Here is a 20,813-nt window from a genome sequence, read left to right on the forward strand (position 1 = left end):
AATTCACGATTAGATATAACCAATTTTTTCACAAAAAAGCATTTTCATTCTCATTAGGCTTTTTCCGAAGTAGCTAATAAAGGTCTCATACTATTATTGAGAACAGGAAATAATAATAACTAAATTTATTACCCTTATTATCATTGCTCTCTCTTAATTATACAGGATATTTCAAAAAAAGGTTTTCCCGTCTCTAAGATAGATAGAAAACTGAAAAATATTTGGGGTTAGGTCAGTAAAAAGTTTTCTTGGTACGAAGCATATAACTAGCGCCCTCTATGGGATTCAGGCATAAAAAAATTTCAATACAATGTTGCCGGTAGTTGCAGCCAAATCGTAAAAGACGTGTATAATTTTCTATTCTTCAACGCCCTTTATTTTGAATACGGATGGCGTTACGAAATTTGGGGATCACTTTTTCTAGAAACACCCTGTATAGCACGCTAAACGAACTATAAAACTAAATGTTACACCCCATTTTTTTTGCTGAAATGGGAGTTACTATACGACTATTTCAATCAACTGCTCCTGAATTATATAATTTAAAAGAATATTATTTGTTACGGTGATTAATGTCATTAAGAATCATCTAAATTAAAATCACGTTTGACACCAATGATCGATAATAATTTTTCCATATAAACATAATTTTGTTATACTTAATATTAACGGTCTTAATTAAGTGTTTGTTTATCTAGAGACGGGTAATGTCATATATAATTAATTCCGTTTCATTGAAGCTTTAGAAGAAATTACATCAATCACGGCACGTACACGTTTTTCTTAAATGTACAAGATTTAATTTGACCCATAAAATGTGATATTTAAACTATACGTAATAAGTTAAATTGGTTTCATTAGATAACGAGAGCACAAATTCAATATTAATCGAACGCATTTAATGGATAAGCTCCAGATTTTTACTATTACTACAAGACCTTCTCATTTGGTAACCAAAAGAAATAAATAAAAATCTTTTATACAAATCAACAATTCGGTATAGTAGAGTATACAACAATGATGCCAATGATGATTTTTACAATAAATTGAAGAAAAATAATTAAAATACCAGTTTTTTCGGGCTTGGATTGTTTGTGTTTGAATACAAACTTATTCGACAGCTTGGAATATATATTAAGATTATACTTCGGTATTTTATTGCCACAACCCCACAACAAACAACTTAAAGAGTTTTTTATATTTCTGTGTTTGTTAATCCAGTTTTATCAAATTATTTTAATAAATACGATATCAAAATTTGTCATACTTGATACATTATAAGGAATTTCATCAAACTAAAATCTAAAACACGCAAAAATAGAAAAAGTATTACTATATATAAAGTTTCTTGTACTAATTCTGATGCTATTTACATAGGACAAACATGACAATATTTTGAAAATAGATTGAGAAATCATTACTACTATAAAAAATACAATTTTTTATTCATCAATTTGATTGAATATAAAAGCATGTTTTCAGTATTTTTATTTATACTTTATTTGTTAAAACATAAATGACCAGCATAACAAATTATAGTATAGTATAGGTATAGGAATTTAGAAGTTAATTTATCTTATGGCGATCCTGACGAGGACCTTCATCATCATTTAGCAGCTTGTCTCGTCTGTTGCTAGCCACAAGCCTCTTTTAATCTAACCCATTCTGCTCGGTATTAAACATCTTGGATCCAGTTGGAAGACATCCTTTTTAAATCGTCCTTCCTGTCCATCAGCGATCCTCACCTGATTCTGAATGTTTCATCCTTGGGACGCCATTTTAGTATCTTCTTCATTATAACCAGCCATTTTAAATGTATCAATTGCATTCGTAACTTTTGATGTTGTACGAAGTTCCTTGTTTCGGATTTTATCTCATAATGTTACTCCTAACATGGACCTCTCCATGAGTTATTCTTTTTCGAGGCATAAGTTAATACTTATGTCGGTATACTGATTTGAATTTATTTCTCAGCTTGCCGAATACGGCCTGGCGATGATAATGGATACGAATTTAAGAGAAATTTTGATTTGCGTTCGCATCAACTGTTTTAAACGCAAGTATTTAATCACCATTGCGTTGCTCGACACCAACTATCGCTAGAATTGTTGGATGAAAGGGAAACTGTTATAAACTCGTCATAACAAAACTACTGTTGAAATAAGTAAGGAATTTTCCACTATAACTTGCATTAAGGTATTTAACACGATAGTTTTTGTTGTAAAATCTATTTTGTCAGTATCAAATAAATTTATAGATCGATAACTATGAAAAATAATGTTTATATTATGTGATTAGGACTAAAAATTTTCCTGCGCTAATTATATAATCGGTTTTACTCATACCAACTGAAAATGTCTTTAAATTGCATGAATAAACAATCAAAACATTAAATTATAATCATGACCGTGAACTTGAAGCGATTAAGTTCTTAAAAATCCCGATATAAAAATATTTATTGTGCAAGAAATCAATCAATTTTTTTCTATTAACCGAGTCAAAAATACTAATCATTTTTGTGAAGATTACACATTGTATATATCATAATTGCTTTGTTTGGAATTACGTCAATACATTTTGATAAATCACATAGAAACAATATTGAGAAGAAAAAGTATTAACCTCTTGATCTTCAGGTGCATCGCTGAAGCCTAATCAGTGGCGACTCGTGGTGGGAAACTTTGTTAAATGATCGGTTATTGGAATGGTTACCACAAAACAAAAATATGAATCACTAAACACCATTTCACGTCTTTACTGAGGTCTTTATTATCTCAATTAACAATTTTTCAATTTTCAAAATGTTCTAAACAACTTAAACAGATTTAACACTTCCAGTACCAAAACTATGTTGAAAGATTGTTCACTAAACTAAGGTATGCTTAGGAATTTACTTAAGAGTTGCATTAATTCAACAGAAACATTTAAAGTCCAAGAAATTAGAACAATTAATAATTTTTGGCAATGTATACCTATTCTAAGACACATTTTAATGATATCTCTGTACATTTAACCAATAAACAGAATCTAATAATGCATATTTCAGACAATTATAAAGATGGCAATTAAAGTTTTCGTGTCTTTTTATTTCCGAACTTGAGTGCTCTAGATCGCTGACCCCTATTTCCGTCCAAGCTTTATCACAATCAAAAACTAAGCAGATAGAACAATATAATGCATTTTATTTGTTACAACCACAAATCCAAACATTTTTGGCATAAATATTTCATTTTCTTGTGCAGCTTGCTGCCCTACTTCCAACTGTATATGGGTACTTACTTTTCTGTTTTCAGTTCTATATTTTCAACGTAGGAATATTTGCAAAATCTCTTGGTACTTATTAAGTTAAAAACAACTTCCAACACTTCCATACTACACAAAAATCGAAAACACTGTATTATAGTATTTTTTTTTCTAGTTTAAGTCGTCCTAAAGTATCCAAACCGGCGCTGGGTCGCAGAAAAGTTCAGCTGGGCCGTATGAAACGGCATTCAAACATACTGCATTCTCAGTACTCTGATAATCCACTCCGATAAGAAAAATGAATTGATTGCTGCTTAAAAGAAGATGAAAAATACATTCTTACTCCAAAAAATACATTCTTACTCCAACAGTCAAATAGAACTCTCCTTCGACCATGTTGGAGAAATTAATACTTCCCTCTTTGAGTAATTTATGCGGAATGATGAATAATATTTATTTTCGTTAATACCGTTATCAAATACAACATTTAAATGGAGAATTGATGAGCATTTAGAAGAAGAACTAGTTGATGGAGTAATAGAGAGCAAGATGCTTTCCTTGCAAAAAGATCAAAGCACATATAACTATGATAATACAAATCTAATGTGTTTTATTAAAAATATTAACAAAGACACCAGCATGAATCAAAAAGTAGGTAGATTATTATTATTATATTATCCGTATTCCTTTGTAAGTACGTATAAATAATTCAAAAGCCTCGTATTTTTATCCGAGCTTCTCATGAAATTCAGTTTCCAACAGTTCATAGCCAAATTCTTAAAATAATTAAAAATTTGTTCAAGCTTTTGCAAATGAAAACCTTTAGCGAAACCCCACATGATACTATTAATTCAAAATTTGTACCCCGGCTATTAGATTGTTTAGTTTCAAAAATCTATAAAATTATTTGGTCAACCATATAAATATGTGCCCACATACCTCTGCCTAACCCTCTTTGTAAGCCTGTTTATATTATAATTTAATTATAAATTCATAGATTTTTTATTAAAGATTAAGTATTGCCAAATTTCATAGTTGCAGATCAGGAGAAAAATAAATTTTGAATACAATAAATATTTAAAGTTTTGCTTTCACATAAATGTTTTTTGGAACGGTTAGAATAACTTTATATCCAATTCAAATAAATCAATCTATAATTTTTTCAAAAGATAATTATATTGTTCATTCAGTTATTACACAACTCCACCCAAGAGATTCAGTACGGCACCGCTTTTAACAAAAACCAAAAGAAATAAACATTTCAATTATTCTCTATTATCCACTAAAACTGATATTAAATTCGTCTTCTAACATTTCCTGGTGATTCGGACTTTTAGATCACGTATATTCAGTCAGGTTTGTTAGTGTAGATATCAAATAACACCATAAATTAAAGTCTACAATAGGATTATCTAGCGTACCATTACACTTATCTTTTTTACAATATATAGTTTGATTTGAAGAATAATAATCAACTACAACATTGTACAATGTAGACTCAATATTTATTTTTGTTATATTTCCGACGCATGTAGCAATAGCCATTGATTGTTTGACATTTGGAATGATTGAAATAATTACTTTAAATTCCATGTTTGAAATCTACGTGATGTGATTGTAGGTACATTGACCTCCAAAGTTAGTTCACCCAATTTTTTCCCAGTTATTGAAATTCATCAAATTTATTTGGCAAATACAATGGAGTTTCAATTAATACACAAATATACATGTGTTCATAACCCAGTAATAGTGAACAAAGTGATTAATTGTATAAATCAAAGACAAATCGATATAAAAAAATTCTATTCACAAGTTATTTATAATTTTTTTAAATCTACATCATTAAAAATATCTGGACAGAAGTTTCATTATAATTTATCGTACAAATAAATGTTTTTATAAATATACCAAAATATTTTTGTAACAAATATCTTAATTAAAATTTTTATCACAATATGAAATCCATTCCATTTGCAATTTAAACATATCATAGTTAATATAACTTACATTGAATTTTATGCATTATCAACATAAAAAATTAAATATAATAACATAACAAATTTGTACAAAGAGATAAGAGCAGACACACATTTTCATGAGATTACATCCAATTATGAAAAAATATTTATTCACATTTATACGACTTGTTTGTTAAACTCAATCTCATCATTCTTATCACAATAAGGCTTTTTCATTATTCTCCCGGTAAGAAGAAGAAGAATTTATTATCGTACAGCTGTCGTCATGGGCCTAGGAAAATTATCCTGCCTTCTCCTCAGGAATCCCAATACATTTTTAAAAGGTAATTGCATGTGGTAATAAGCACAATAAGGTAGAGGATCCCATATTGCAAAAAGAGCCTCCCTTTTATCCAGAACCGTACCTATTAGCCTTGTAACTGATTCTATAGAAGGGTTACTGACTGTTTGCAATACGGTAAGCGGCATTTTGTAAACTCCGTTGCCGTTTACGAGAGGACCGGAATTTTGTCTGCTAAAATGTCTGCAAGGCTTCCATACTAACCTTGGATGAACGCTAGTGTAGCAAATGTAAGGCAGAGATACTCCTACTCTGCTATTTAACGGAATTACTACGCCAGTTTCTTTACAAATTACTAATCTGAAGCATATATGTCCGGATATTGGTCTCAAAAAATTGATTTTATTGAAGAAATTCGTTAGCCACTGGTTGATTTCTTTGTTTTCTTCTGGAATTAATTCGTTGTTGTTTTTGTTCATTTTGCAAGTAACGTTTGCTATAACGCTCGATTCTTTCACTGTAGTACAAGTGAGGTAATGCTCTCCTTCAATATTTTGAACTACAATCCATGGTTTCTGTTCACTTATATCGTTTGGTATTTTCAAATCGTTTCTCGATATTGGTAGTAATATTTTTGATCTTTCGCGTAATCCTCTAGGTCCTACCGTCGACATAACAAATACTCCTCTCCTAATTACACCGGTATCGTATAAATCAAAAACTTCATCTTTCGATTTAACTACGTGGTAAATAGGTGTCGGTATGTTATTTTTTTCACAACGTCTTAAAACTTCTAAGGTATCGTCTAAAACCCATACTTCTCTTATACCTGGACAGAAGCAAGTGCATCCTAGAAGTTCTAAATGTGGTTTAGCTACAGCGTCGTAATAAGCGGGAGTCGTCGCGGCTACAGGAATATAATAAATGGCTTTTTCATTATCGACTATTTCACAAAGAGCTCTTACGTAATTTTGTTGTTTATCACTAGTTGGTTTGGGAACTGTATAGAATTTACTCACTGCAGTTGAATATTTTGATAGGGCAAAACGTCCTTCCACTTCACATACAACTACTCTAGCTCCAGCTGCATAAAAGTTCCTCGCTAAGTGAAGAGCTTGGATAGTACTACCACCACTAATAAGCACTGTACGTTTTCTACTATTTCTTGAAGAATTAGGAGATAGTATAACAGAAAGAAGAGTTTTAATGATGGTTAAAGGTAGTTGTATTAATTGAGTGAAACACCATACCCACATAGAGATCCATATCATGGGAAGAGCAAAAATTAGTTGTCTCCAAGTAGGAGGTAACACTGCCATAAATAACGCTTTCACTATTCGTAGCAAAAAACATGGATACCAACCAATCACTTTCGATAATAAAGAATAAATAAATTCATCTTCTTCTGCTTCATGACAACTCAACGCCGGGCTATGGCTTCTCGAATCCCTCACGTCCGATCTAATAACGAACGGCTCTTGAATAACATTTCCCGAACTAGAAGTTCTTCGTATCTTTTTTCTCAGAGTATTATCCGGAGACGTACACAATGGTGAAAAAGAAGGGCTCGGAACACCGGAACCACTTGAAGTACTACTACTACCTTGTATACTTTCATTACTCGGCCACGAAACTTTCGATAAACTTTCTGACAATAAAATCGGCATTTTGCCTGCGTCCGTATCACTACTATTATATTACTACAGTAAACTTCGATACAACACAAACAAAAACATGTAATAAACAACCAGTTAAGAGCGGCATCCGGCAATCTTATAGAATATTCTGAAGTGTACTCTGCCCCGAGTCCCCTCCTCCGACAGATTCGTCTCACTGTTGAGGTAGTCTTCAATAGAGGGGCGCTAATATATATTATTAATGTGTTTCGTAACAACAAGCAAACAATAATATTCTATTTAAATTTTAATTCATTTTTTTTTCATTGTTTATCGTGGAAGTTCAGGTGTAATAACCGAAATTAAAATAATGTGGCCTGTTGTCCTTTGTATCTATTTTTATCTTTCCTCGTCTCAGTGCATTGGCTGTAAAAGCGCAACCATTGGCGGTACATTTTCACTTTCTAATAGGTTTTATAAAATATGTATATTTATATAAATATATATTTTCATCAAGACCGAAAGAGGACGAAAACGATTTATCAAAAAAAAAACAAATAAAAAGGTTAAAGAAGCAAAACATTGAAGAAATTTATATATTAATATACACACTTCAAGTAGTATTTTTAATAATTAGTTGTAAAATTACTGTGGGTAAAAATTTGAAAATATAATTCAATTGTTCACCCTACGGCCGGCAGTTTGACGTAGATCAGCTGTTTTCTTAGATTGCCTAATAGAACTTGATAAAGCATTGGCAATACTAATTTGTCATTTAAAAATGTAAATACGACGCTGAATCAGTGATGCCAACCTGGGGAATTTTTGCCAGTTCTAGGGTTTTGTGGTATAATTGTTTACTTCAATTAGTATAGCTAATTTTCATATTTAAAAAAATATGATAAAAGCTTCTAATGCGCTGACGTAATTCGGAGTTCGGGTAATCGCCGGACAGTGTACTCGACGCTCTAAGTGAGATTTTGTCTATTTTATCACTTTAGCAGGCTTAAGCTAATTGTTAGTTTCATGATAGGTATTAAAAAATGTTGTGTATTCCTAGGTAATTCTAGGGACTTTTCCACATAAACATTAGGAATTTTCGGCGAACCCAGTTGACAATACTGCGCTGAATACAGTCGGTAAAGTAGAATGTTGGAATAGAATACATCAATATTTATTAATCTAGCCCAAATATTTAATGACCATCCTCTTCTATAGTACAGTTTTGATAGAAGATTATAAAGAAGTAAAGCATTGTCAACTATTCCCCAAATACCACATACTCCAACTAATAATTTCTTTTTCTATTTTTTCCAGAACGAATTCTAATTCATGTAAAATTTTTCGCTTTCGTTTCGTCGCTGCTAATGTCTACTAAAAGTTCCAGTCATATTAGACCTCTGTATACATGTACATTTAACACTAAAGTTTTCATATGCACTGTTAAATAAATAATTCAATTAATCAATATTCCTTTTTATACCTTACTATTACAGAACTATAAGTTACAAACAGAAATGTAAATCTCAACTAAAAAAATTATAATCTGATAAATTTATGTCTTAATGATTAAGATCCACGCTACTGTAGTGTTAATGTCCTATCAATTCCTTTACAGACTAGAATTGCTCACGTTCATTTATCTTAGCTTAATTTCACTACAAAATATAACACGTCGCGCCATCTTACAATTTATACATGAAATGTTTGCTATTAATACTCTCATTAGTTAGATTTAAGGATAATAGATGGTTCTATTCTGTTTTTGATATAATCTTTAACAAAGTAGTTAAATTATTAACATAAAATTTGTTTATTTCTACACTTTGAAAAATAAATATTAATATTATCTTATATATTAATTAAAAAAGCTTTACTACAATAATTATCTTGTAGCTGGTTATTTCAAGATAGACGTGACCATAATAACAAATAATGTCATGGCAACTCTAAGTTGACATTAGAAAACAGAGGTGGCTTTTTATATTTAATTTATCAAGTCGTTGGTAACAATGGATTATAATTGTATAATTTGGCAAATATAATTTATATTATCTCATCAAACCGTAAACTTAATATTAATACACTAAAGTAAACGAAGATTCTGTTTATTGTAGAAGATTTAATTTTTATGATTTATCTAACACCGGTTCTGTTTTCTGAATTTAAAGCTGTATCTTTGTAGGTAAACATGAATATTGTTTGCTAAAAAATAACCAATAAAATCTCCAAAGCAATCATAATCCATAACCTGCATTTTGCAATGAATCAGTTCGAGTTAATATAATTGCCGACTTACCTAATATCATTTTAGAAGGTCTTCTAATATCACTATACTACCACTTAATTTTGATACAAACATCCCAAACAGAAACTTAACAACGAGTTTTATTGACATTTTATACGGCGGCGTATTTAAAATGAATTCACAGTTACCAAATTTTGAAATGTTTTCTAATTTGAAAAACATTTGCGGAAAAATTATAGAAAATCCCAAAAATTTAGATGGTATAAGACAATTGAATGTAATGGTGGAAACATTTACAGAGTCATTTATGAAAATTGTTGAACCAATAATCCTAGCTACACTTTATCCTTTTATAACATCTAATACTAAAAATGAGATCAGGTTTGTAGTAATACAAAAATATAATCATATACTATTGAAATCTTTAGTTTCAGCTGTAAAGAAAAACAAATAGTGATTGATATACTTCGAAATGTTTTTGAAAAATCCACAGTTAGTCAGTTGAATCTCTTCTTCAACATATATTCCTTTCTTCTTTTTGAAATATATGATCACAAGAAGCACACAGGTAAAAGAGTATTTTTTCAAAATTTAATACTATAAAACATTTATTTTTAGTGTTACCAGTGTCTGAAGAATATAAACTTAGTATAATGAAATGTACTAAAGCACTAGCCAAATCTGTTACTACTGAATTAGTTTCTGAGTTGTATACAAAAGCACATGTGCCTAAACTGTGTCAAATGCTGCATGTAACCATTGAAATTGCCAAAACTGAACAGCTTAAAAGCTTGAGGTAACTTAGAGACTCATTTTGAGAAAAGATTTGTATATATTTGTTTTTATGTTTGCTCTAGAATAGCAGCAATGGAATGCATTATGTGCCTTGCCAGAGTATATGAAGATGAAGATTTTATGGATGTAGTTATAAGGAAACAAGTGGCAGAAGTATTTTTATTTTTTCTCCCAGGAATAGCCACCGGATTGAAGCAAATTGCATTAGAAGATGAAAAGATTGGTCATGCAGTACCAGTAGTAAGAAAAAAATTTGAATAATAACATAATCAGATGTGATAAAACTCTGAAGCAGTTTTCATTATTTTGTGATCCCCATTAATTTTTTATTTGATGGGGATACCCCCGAAGAGTCCAAGGATACCATAAGAGGAGGATTTCAGCCTGAAAACTACAAAGTTTCAGAGCAATTCCTCTCAGGGTACCCAGGGGGATTTTGTACCCATTGAGATATTTGCTTCCAACCATCATTGTGTTAAGTTTCAGCATAATTGGCTGAAACCCAATTTCCATACAGATTGAACGGGATCTTTCCAAATAATGGTGGTCAATTTGAGTAAATAGTTATCTTTAAACATTATTTATTGAAAAAATGTTGAAATGTTGTCTGAATATAGAACTTTTTGAAATAGTAATAAACTTCTGTAGAAAACATTTCTAAGAATCTCTATTTATAGAAAAGTTGAAGGAGGAATCAGTTTATAATAAAAACCAAGTTATATTAAGAAAAAGGAAAAATGTAATCATATTTTAGATGGCTCTTAGAGCGTGGGGAAGAATAACAACTTTGTTAATGCAAGACTACAATGCATCAACAACTACTTTCGAAATTAGTGAGCTTCAGAGGCAGTTAGAAATGACAGAGGAATCAAATAGCGTAAAGAAAAAATGGACAACAAACGAGGATATTGTTAAACATGTTGAAAGCGTTAAATTATCTTCCCAATGGTATAGAGATAATGATAAGAAGATGCAACATCTTGTTATTGCGTTCACAAAACTAACACACCATTCTCATCAGAAAGTCCGGTTTGAATTAGTGGAAATGTGTAGAACTATTCTTGAAAACTGTTTAAGGTATTGGATATACACAAAAAAATACAATTATTTCTTATTAATTGATTTTTAGGACAATGCCATTGTGTTCAAGCCATTTGATTGAAATTGTTATAACATTAACTGAAGATGAAGATTTAATAGTGTCTAAGAATAGTTATGCAATTCTAAATAATATATCAAATAGTTTATCTTCTGACAGGTTTAAATCTTTATTAGAAAGCTTAGAAGATGGGTTTAGTACAGGTATTAAATCTTTACCAAGAAAATTCAACGGTATAGGTAAGTACTGAATTTTTTCTATAGTGCATAACATTTTTTCTGTTTTCTCCTTTTCACTTTATGAATTTTGATATTTTTGTTTTTCTTTTTGTAATACCAATTGAGTTTTTTATTCTCTCTAATAGTCTTTTAGAAAATCCCAAAAAAACGTTTTTAATACTATAGTTTATTTCAGAAAGGTATAGAATAATAAAACCTCATTAGGTATGCAAAGGGACCACAGAGTGACTCAACGAATATTTAAGCCACTTTCATAGTTTGGCATTGATTTCTTTGTAAAAGTTTTTCTTTTTATCAAATGCAGGCAGTACCACCCGGGTTGGGGTCAATATATGGATTTAGCCTATTGTTATCCATTCACAAACACTGAAAATAGTGTGCCAAAGGCGTACCGGTAATATATTAGGCAGAGGCACTAATAGGTTAAATGCAAAACGTAACTGTATAATCTATTACCTAAGTAATCCCTACACAATATTTCGATATTGACACTTCAGGCCAGAAAACATACTTTTCCTAATTCTCTTATGCAATTACTTGAAATTTTAATATTACAAACAATAATTTTTCAAGATCTACACCTATGGCCGACACCGAAATTGAACCGTACTGGACGGAATTCCCAATTTTATTACTCTATACCTTTCTGAAATAGAATATAAATAGAAAATAAATAAAAGATTTTCCTTCTTTTCTTCTTCTTCTACATTTTTAGATGTTGGATGAAGTTTTAGGGGACCCTCCTCCTTTTATATCTAATCTTCCAGCAACTTCTTTTTCAAAATAGTTAGTTCACCCCTTCTAGATGTATAAACCAATCAAAATTCTCAAATAAATCATTACTTTATAAAATAAAGTCACATCATCACAATTCGTTAGAAATTAATTGATATATCATTCAATCTGGTTAATGGACAAACATAGTAAGCATTCTACACACATTCTCCAGCAAACTTTTCTTTAAAATAGTTTACCTTTTCTAGATGTATAAATTAACAAAAATCCTCAAATAAAGCATTTCGTTATAAACCAAAATTCACATTATCACAACAAACATTCCACTCTTCTACTCTTATTCTCCTCAGTTCCTTTACTTATTTTTTTATCTCCTTTTTTAATGGTGTTATATTTCAAAGGTTCATTGGAACCAAAATATTAGAGCTTCATTATTTTGTGGCTTTATTAACTTTTCTGTCAATAATTACTTTTTTTAATAACTACTTAACGACTCAATGGTATTAATAATATAAAATTAGTTACAGTCTGTCACAACCACCATTATTTTTCCTACGAAGCTATCTGCCAACTGTTTTTTTTATTTTTCTATTATAGCGTGTTGTTTTCTTTTATCTATTATTGATTCTTGTCTTGCTAGTTTTCTAGTGGCTTCTTTTTTAATTTCATCCCTTTTAGTTTTTGCAGTTATTCTCCTTAAGGTTTCTATTGTTTTTATGTTTCCTCTTAATTTAATAAAACAATTTTTTTCTGCATTAGTAATTGTTGGTACTGCCATATCAATATTTCACATCTATATTCTTTCTGTCAACTTTTGTTCATTTATTACCTCTGTTTGCTATTCGGAATCAATTTTCTTTCTCTCCTGTCATTATACTTTCAAGATATTTACTCTTTTTAAAGTACTGTCCTTATATCTTAATTGTTTCAATCAATTTTAATGTATTATCATGACTATGATTTAATTTTTGTTGATTTCTATTTTTTATTTTTGAAGACCAAAAATTCATTAGCTTTTGATTTTTTTATGCAATAATTGGTCATTTTTTATTATCTGTGTGGAAAACAAAACAGGAGAGCAGTGGAAATATTTACAATGCACATCCAAAGATATTTAGGAATTACTTTTACAAAAAAAATATTTAAATCTTGCTATGTTACGTTGTAAAAAAACTAGATGCTGAACAAATTCACTATTTTTTTGCTATAACTCATAAAACTCAAATAAAAGTACCTAATAGCTGTTTTATTTTAGATGAGCACGAACAAATGGCATCTTTGAATCTCCTAATTGGTTATTTGAACGTATTTGGACAGCACAAGCTGAATCAAGTTCTTTTAACACCGAACTGTTTAAACCAGTTGCTAATGACTCTCATACATATATCAGAACTAGAAAAGAGTGGCCTCGGAATGGTTGAAGAGTATTCTATCAAAGGTAAGATGGAAATGAATCAGATACACAAGAAACTTTCTGTTGTTATAAAAATATCACTGTTAGATGAGCACAATTACATACATAGTATCGAAATCCTAATGTATGTATTAAAATTTATGTACTTACTGTTCTTCTTGATATGTAAGGTAAATTTAAACGCATGGTATATTTTGTACATCTAATTTATTTAAAATTATTTTCGATATATTAAAAAAAATATGTAGTTGATTTTGTTTAAACAGCCCAATAATATACAGGGTTTATAAATGACACATATTCTGAGATATTATTTTTTAAAGCTCTATCCAAAATCAATTTTATTATTCTTTTAATGACTTCGATTTCATAATGTTCATTTTATATATTTTTTCTATCACAGGGTTAGATCCAAAAGAAAAGTCAGATTGCCCGTGGAAGAAATTTTGTCATTTTCAAGATGATCGAGTCCGCATAAAATTGGAGAAATTATGTAGCCTACTTGGAAATTTCGGTATATTTAGAATGGTCAGTGATTATTTACTCGACATAATTGTATGTGATGCAACTCATAGAAAGGAAGCCATATTTATTCTAAATGAAACCATAACAGGTAAGGTACCACTATGTATGTCCCTACTAAAGGTTCTATCATGTCCCCTTTTTTTATCTATATTAATCCCACTTTTCTCAGAAAGTTCACTATATTGGATGTCTCTAACTGCCAGAGATCTTCATCTTCACAGTACCACTATCCTCGAGTTTGATTCCTAATTAAGTTGGAATTTTTGGAACCACTACACCAATAGTTTACCTTCACTCTCTGAAGACGATAACTTGGTTATCGAAACGTGTAATTGTGAATGTTGGTGTAGTGGGAGTTTAAACAGTGTGTTCAATCTGATTAATTCCTGTTCTAGGTGTTGATGTAGACGAAAACAATATACGAATAATCAAGAGTATAATAAATATTTATACAGATCCGATATATTGTCAATTGCCGTTAACTGTATCAGTAGATGATTATGGTAACCAAATAACTTTAGCGCAAGCGCAACATAATGCCATTCAAGTCAGTCTATTGATAGATGGAATTGGTAAAATGGCAGTAATATTAAAAGATAATTTTCATCAATTCATGTTGAAGATTTTGTATATTGTATTAGAAAGAGCAGGTAACTGAAGATGACAAATTTTGTATAGTGTCGAATGTAAAGAAAATAGACCCTAAAATTGTTGATTGAATTCTTCGAAAGGGTAAGATTACAGGTGAATTAATTGGTAACAGTTTATTTGAACGAGCAGCATTTCCTTCGACGACATTATAAATCTGTAAAATAATATATTCGGTAGTTAAAAAAATTATTATATTGAAATTAATTGGTTTAATTGTTTAACTGCTGGTTTCAAAAGCATAACGGTAGTTGTAACTTATCAAAGTTTAATACACGGTTCATGCAGATTACTCAGGCTTGAGCTAATTTTTTATTATCCTTTCAGAGTCCTGAATGGCATAAACAAGATTTAAGTTAGAAAAAATGATAAGAAGCCAAATTATTTTGGTAGTACATTTGTGTTTGTGTACATACATACATTGTGAAATATTTGTGTTATTTTTACCTTTTTGATCAATTACAATGAAAATTTGATTGAATTTTCATTAACAATGTGTACATAAAAGCTCAAAGGAAGAAATGTTGGGGCACATTAAAAGGGAAATAGATTTGCAGAAAGGGGAAAGAGGTACGAAAAAAGCCAAAGAAGACATAGTTGAATACAGTATTGGAAAATATTAGAGAAGTAGAATCCAATTGGGGGTGCAAAAATACATAATGGCAACATGCAAATGAGTCATGGACCTTGAAATTTAGCAAAGAAAAATAATTCTAGGAAATATTTGGGTTAAAATTCATATTTAGGACAATGCTGTTTTGCTTTCTGTACAAAGAAATATAAATAAAAAAAGAAACTTTACAAAAAAGTTAACTTTATGTATGCACCTCACTATTTGGTATTTATGTCAGTAAAATTATCAGTTCTACTTTTTGAAATAGAACTTCCTTTCTTCTTAGCCTTGCTGTTTTTTTATAAAATCTTTAAATTAATTCGTTTTGCCACTTGAAAAAATACCAATAGTAAGATATCTTCACCGGTATTTTTATCGGAATTTACTTTTCTGGAAACAGGCTTGGAAATTTCTTCAAGTGTTAAATCACCAATATCCACCGTTCATTTTCCATTAACTTATGAGTTTGTCCTTTTCCCCTTTCATCGGATTCTGCTAAGCCATTTATCTTGGCACACTTAGTTGTTAATCTCTCACTTAAAATTGTAAAAACTATTAGCAAACTGGTTTGTTTAGTAGAAAGATATTGACTTCTTAATGCACGATGACAAAAAAGCAGTTTGTAGATAGTGTAGGATATCAGATTATTCACCACCCTGCATATAAAAAATTTTTTACAGATGATTCAATTAAAATAGCTGTTTGTGAAATATTTTTTATGCTGATTCTATACCTGCTTTCTGGATTTTGTACAAAATTTCATAATCTAATTTCATCAACACGTTTTATATTATAAGGTTGGAAACTAAGTACTTTCGCTTTTTACTGATAGAGAGTGTTGCTTTATTTTTTGATAACTCATGTTAGTGCTGTACTTTTCAGTTTGTCACGTGATACTGGTGACTTTAGAAGCAAGTAGTGCGTGATTTTTACTAAAGCTATTAGTTGTGGAGATGGAACCGGTAGAACTGACACATGTAGCACAGGACCTATTGCTGAGGGAATGCTCTTTTTATTTTTAGAACTGTATCCACAGGTCTTGACCGTACAAAAAACGGTTACATGATTCTCGAGCTGATCCTGTCTAGATATAGTGGAATTCTAAAATTCGACGGAAGCGCGGCGCTTCTGATGTACGTTGGAAATACCCGAACGTAGTAGAGTATAACGAGTTGCATATTTGAAATCAGCGTGAAAAACTGCTTGAAGATCTATTTTCATTTAGTCATAGATATTGATGCAGGGTGGTGTTATAGGCATTAATATTCTAGTTACATTGGTAGATATAGTTGCAATATTTTGTTGGTTATGTATGTTTAACAAATTATAACCTAAAAAATTAATATTCTGATTGTTATTTCAATATTCTCAAATATTTTACAGACTTGGTTTTTGTAAGTTATTAATTTTTAGGCAGTAGTCACTACCTTGTTAGATTGGCAGGTTTGTCTGCCTTGAAAGATATCACCTTTTCTTGTGGATATTCTAATGTAACGGAATTAATAACCCAAAATATCGATTATTTTTCATTTCACATTGAAAGAAGATTGAAAAAATCAGAAAATAAAGAAAACGTTCTAGGGGTGTTTTCAGTAGTTTTACAATACAGTACTATGGATGTTTTGGAGTATCTTTCGTATACAGTACAAAAGGTAATTGTTTTTGTGTAGTTTTGAAACTTTTACTATTAATTTTTATTGTTGACTTGTTACATTTTGAATATTCTTTTAATCACGTATTGTGGCACAGTAGTTACTTCGAATTTATTTATTCTAACCTCCCACTTCATTCGAGAAATTTAATAAAACCTCGGAATGTATTCGTCCTCTACCTATCTGCACTTCAAATCAAAGGAAATTCTAGTAAATTTGTGGTGATTCTATTCTTTACATTCGCTGTTCTACAGTTGTAAGGTTGGGCGTTTCAACCACCAGACTACAAATTCAACTCAATTCTAACAACAGGAAATTCAGTTAAGGGCTGCAACCATCCCGGATTTCCATAGATAAGTCCCATCCTTCTCAATAAATTTATGTTTCAGAAACTTCTTTTATCGTTCTTAGCAATAAATATTAATTTGGATAATCGTGTCCGGGGATAGTTTTAGATTGTTTAATTTTTATTTTTAATTTAATTCATTTAGGTTTTTCCAGCTTTTCCGCCTTTTTTATATTATTAACGTCGTTCGTTAAAAAGCTGGCGGCGTCCTGTTTAATATTGATTGTTTATAATATCTGAGTACCAGTTATTTATATACTTTAACTGAGGCCGAATACCACTTTCTGAGGAAGAGTCTCCTACTCTGGAGGAAGTAAGGTTTTATCTTTTTAATAATTTGATTCCTATTTCTTCTCTTTTTGTAAGCTACTTCACTTTTAATAACATTAATGTTATTTTTTGTAGGTTTTGGTACAATCTTGTGATAAATACAAAGAAACTAACATTAAAGTTTACTTGGAGGTATTCAAAGTGTTTGTTAAATCATTAAGAAGATGGTTAAACATTCAAGTTCGAGAAGATCCTATTATATCAAAAGCTGAAAAAAATAAAATTGAAGAGGAATTTAAAGTAACTGGTGTGAATGAAGAAATACTAGATGACAATTTTTCCGATGATATTATGGGAAAAACAGCCGAAGAAATGTATGAGGAGGATATGAAAAAGAAATTGGAAGATTTGGAAAAAGAAAATGATATACCAGAAGGTGAATAAGCATCACATTTAATGTGATACCAAAAATAGTTTTGTTTGAATATTTCATCAAATTTTCTCACATGACTTTATTTCCAGTTAAAGAATATGAAAAACCAGAACCACCTCTTCACATCAAAATCACAGTTTTAATACTTCAAAGGAGTCTCAATTTTTTACCTTCTAAAGACAGGTTAATAAAATTATCAGTGTTAGAAATTTTATCGAATGCTTTGGAAATTATAAGGGATTGGGAAGATGAACTTTTACCGATAGTACATCAAATATGGTCACCGTTGGTACAAAGATTTAAAGAACATAATGAACCCCTGATAATAAATTTGAGTTTTCAATTGCTGGAAATATTAGCGAGGCTGTCTAAAGAATTCATCCGAATGCGCACATCAAAGTAAGTAACAGTATATTTATCTATTAAATCATTACCAGAATCAAAGAAGTATTAGACACCCCAGGAATATCAATATAAAATTATTAATCAAGTTAATTACACTACATCAGTAGAATGTTGCAATAAATTACAATGTACTCAATGGTTCCGTTTGATTCCCATTGAGCTTAACCAGATTGAAAAACAGGCAAGGACCGGAACCATTAGGGGCTTTCAGCTAAACCTGTATAGGGGTCTCTGGGTGGAATGGAATCCACAAAGTGGAAGGTCAAGGACTACTCCACCAAAAACTTTTTGAAAATTGGTTACAGGAAAACGCTATTTCAGAATTTAAAGAGAAGAAGAAATTCAGCTATACAGAATACATATTATGATTTTTAATTTTTGTTGACACTATTTGGTTTAAATTTTGATTGTTGTTAAGTTGATAATCTGTGTTTTAATTTGAAATGTTTTTCAAATTTAACAATGACTTTATTCTGTGAACATCTTCTGACAAATACAACCTAATATAAAATAAAAATACTGTCTCTGGTTGTCGATGAAAAGCTAAATTTATTTTTTATTTCGAACATCCATACTCTTGTCCTCGATGTTGCCAGAATGTTTGCGTTTTCTGTAGAATAGTACGATTTTATAAAACACTAAGAGCCTTTATTTTGCTATTCCTGCGTAGGAAAATATTTCCCAAAACTTTTTTTCCTTTTCTAGGGAAGTCTTGCCAGACATTCTCATCGTATTGGAAAAACTATCAAGAGACAGTTATTTAAAAGACAAAGGATCTGTTTATAGATACTCACAATCATATAAACTCCAAGTGACTATTTTGGAAAGATTAGGAAAAATTTTGATTTATTTGGATGTGTCTGAAGAAAATATGATTAAAGCCTTAAATTGCGTTAGAATATATTTGAGTAACAAGCAACCATTACCTTTACAAGTAAGTAAATACTCCAATTATAATATTTATTAAAAGTATATGTTTGTTTTAGACCGCAGCCATAGCATTTTTCAACATTTTGGCAAAATATGATCATGAACTAGTCAGTAAAAATATTAACTGTTGGAAATTGAGCGATGAATTTGATCAAAACATGAATACGATAATATCTGCAATTAATATAAGTAATAATAACGATAAAGATTTAAACGTAGTTCTAGTATCAAGTTAATGTAGGAATTTTTTATATACCTTATATATTTATCGAACAAAAAGAACTGTTGTGTGGTCAAAGACTTTATATAAAGTTGTTGTCAAATTCAGAAGTAGATGAAAATGGTTATTGCAATTTTGAGGCTTTTTTTACTATTTTTTTGTCATATCCAATCAATGCAATTTCACCAATTAAATATTCTTTTTCTTCATCATATTTAATTCAAAAATCTTTCTTTTTGCTCTAACTTTTATTACATATTGTTTTAATTTAATTCAGAAATAAATATAGACTCGACTGCTATAAATATATTTTTTATTTGTATTATTCAAATACAAAATGTGAATTGCACACCTAAAAATGTAAAATTAATTTAAAATATACAAAAAAAATTATGAGATGCATGGAAAAAAACATTACAACAATGAGGATACAGGATATACCACGATGAGTTGAGTCGACATGAATGAATCTCAAAAAATACTAGTAATATTGAAAAAAATTAGAAAAACATACTAATAACAAGAAGAACGAAGTTGGGTGATGACACAAAATTACCAGAAAAATATATGGAGAAATTAGCATGAACGAAGGAGACTAAAGAATCCCGAATAATAAAGAAATCAATGGAATACTAGGCAATTAAAAAATCGTCCAAAATTAATTGTGATTTAAAAAAACAAATCTTATAACTAATACTAGATTATCTAAAATGATCCTATTGCAAAATTCCTAAATACAAAGATTTTGGAAATAAATGTCAATTGAACTCATCGTGATAGACCCTGTATGTATAAAATAAATGATGATAGTAAGTTTGAATTCTCGATATGACAGTCTTATAACAAAGTATAATTATATAAAAGGAATTGAAAATATGTGACTATAATCGATTAGGACATCGAATATTCATAAATGTGTATATCGTTTACATCGGTGTCCATAAGTACTGTAGGTAACAATAGATGAAAATCACTTTGTAAACAAACTAATTTTATTAGTTTTGAAGTACCTAGAAAAAATACCTGCACAATATCATTACCAACCATTGGTGATATTTAAACGTAATACTTTGGTAATTAATGTCTCTCAAGAAGATAACTTTGTTATCGAAACGCCCATCAA

General features: G+C 30.1%; 3 protein-coding genes across 4 annotated transcripts in view; 1 reads left to right on the forward strand and 2 right to left on the reverse strand.

The window, feature by feature from the left end:
• Positions 1 to 9,501, reverse strand: part of LOC130441945 (rootletin) — a 68,246-nt gene extending 58,745 nt beyond the window's left edge. Inside the window, exon 1 of the mRNA XM_056775860.1 lies at positions 9,418 to 9,501. The gene's annotated coding sequence lies outside the window, so the exon portion shown is untranslated. The remainder of the gene's footprint in view (positions 1 to 9,417) is intronic.
• The window catches only part of LOC130441946 (TELO2-interacting protein 1 homolog), a 34,978-nt gene extending 14,983 nt beyond the window's left edge, over positions 1 to 19,995 (forward strand). Inside the window, exons 2-16 of one of the 2 annotated variants that reach the window (XM_056775863.1) lie at positions 3,419 to 3,894; positions 9,433 to 9,747; positions 9,795 to 9,934; positions 9,985 to 10,162; positions 10,224 to 10,401; positions 10,916 to 11,238; positions 11,291 to 11,499; positions 13,490 to 13,672; positions 14,052 to 14,261; positions 14,569 to 14,823; positions 16,848 to 17,086; positions 17,838 to 18,138; positions 18,225 to 18,534; positions 19,246 to 19,474; positions 19,527 to 19,995. In XM_056775863.1, the coding sequence (XP_056631841.1) occupies positions 9,539 to 9,747; positions 9,795 to 9,934; positions 9,985 to 10,162; positions 10,224 to 10,401; positions 10,916 to 11,238; positions 11,291 to 11,499; positions 13,490 to 13,672; positions 14,052 to 14,261; positions 14,569 to 14,823; positions 16,848 to 17,086; positions 17,838 to 18,138; positions 18,225 to 18,534; positions 19,246 to 19,474; positions 19,527 to 19,706 (3,144 nt within the window). In that variant the 5' untranslated portion in view covers positions 3,419 to 3,894; positions 9,433 to 9,538 and the 3' untranslated portion in view covers positions 19,707 to 19,995. Of the gene's footprint in view, positions 1 to 3,418; positions 3,895 to 9,132; positions 9,304 to 9,432; positions 9,748 to 9,794; positions 9,935 to 9,984; positions 10,163 to 10,223; positions 10,402 to 10,915; positions 11,239 to 11,290; positions 11,500 to 13,489; positions 13,673 to 14,051; positions 14,262 to 14,568; positions 14,824 to 16,847; positions 17,087 to 17,837; positions 18,139 to 18,224; positions 18,535 to 19,245; positions 19,475 to 19,526 lie in introns of those variants that run through there. The other variant, XM_056775861.1, reaches the window with a different exon arrangement.
• Positions 4,407 to 9,334, reverse strand: LOC130441949 (uncharacterized). Its single transcript, XM_056775866.1, has one exon. It carries the CDS (start codon positions 7,167 to 7,169, stop codon positions 5,469 to 5,471), a length of 1,701 nt encoding a protein of 566 aa, XP_056631844.1. The 5' UTR covers positions 7,170 to 9,334; the 3' UTR covers positions 4,407 to 5,468.
• Positions 19,996 to 20,813: the final 818 nt, after the last annotated feature.

The sequence above is a fragment of the Diorhabda sublineata genome, chromosome 3, assembly GCF_026230105.1.
Source record: "Diorhabda sublineata isolate icDioSubl1.1 chromosome 3, icDioSubl1.1, whole genome shotgun sequence".
Taxonomy (NCBI): Eukaryota; Metazoa; Arthropoda; class Insecta; order Coleoptera; family Chrysomelidae; genus Diorhabda; species Diorhabda sublineata.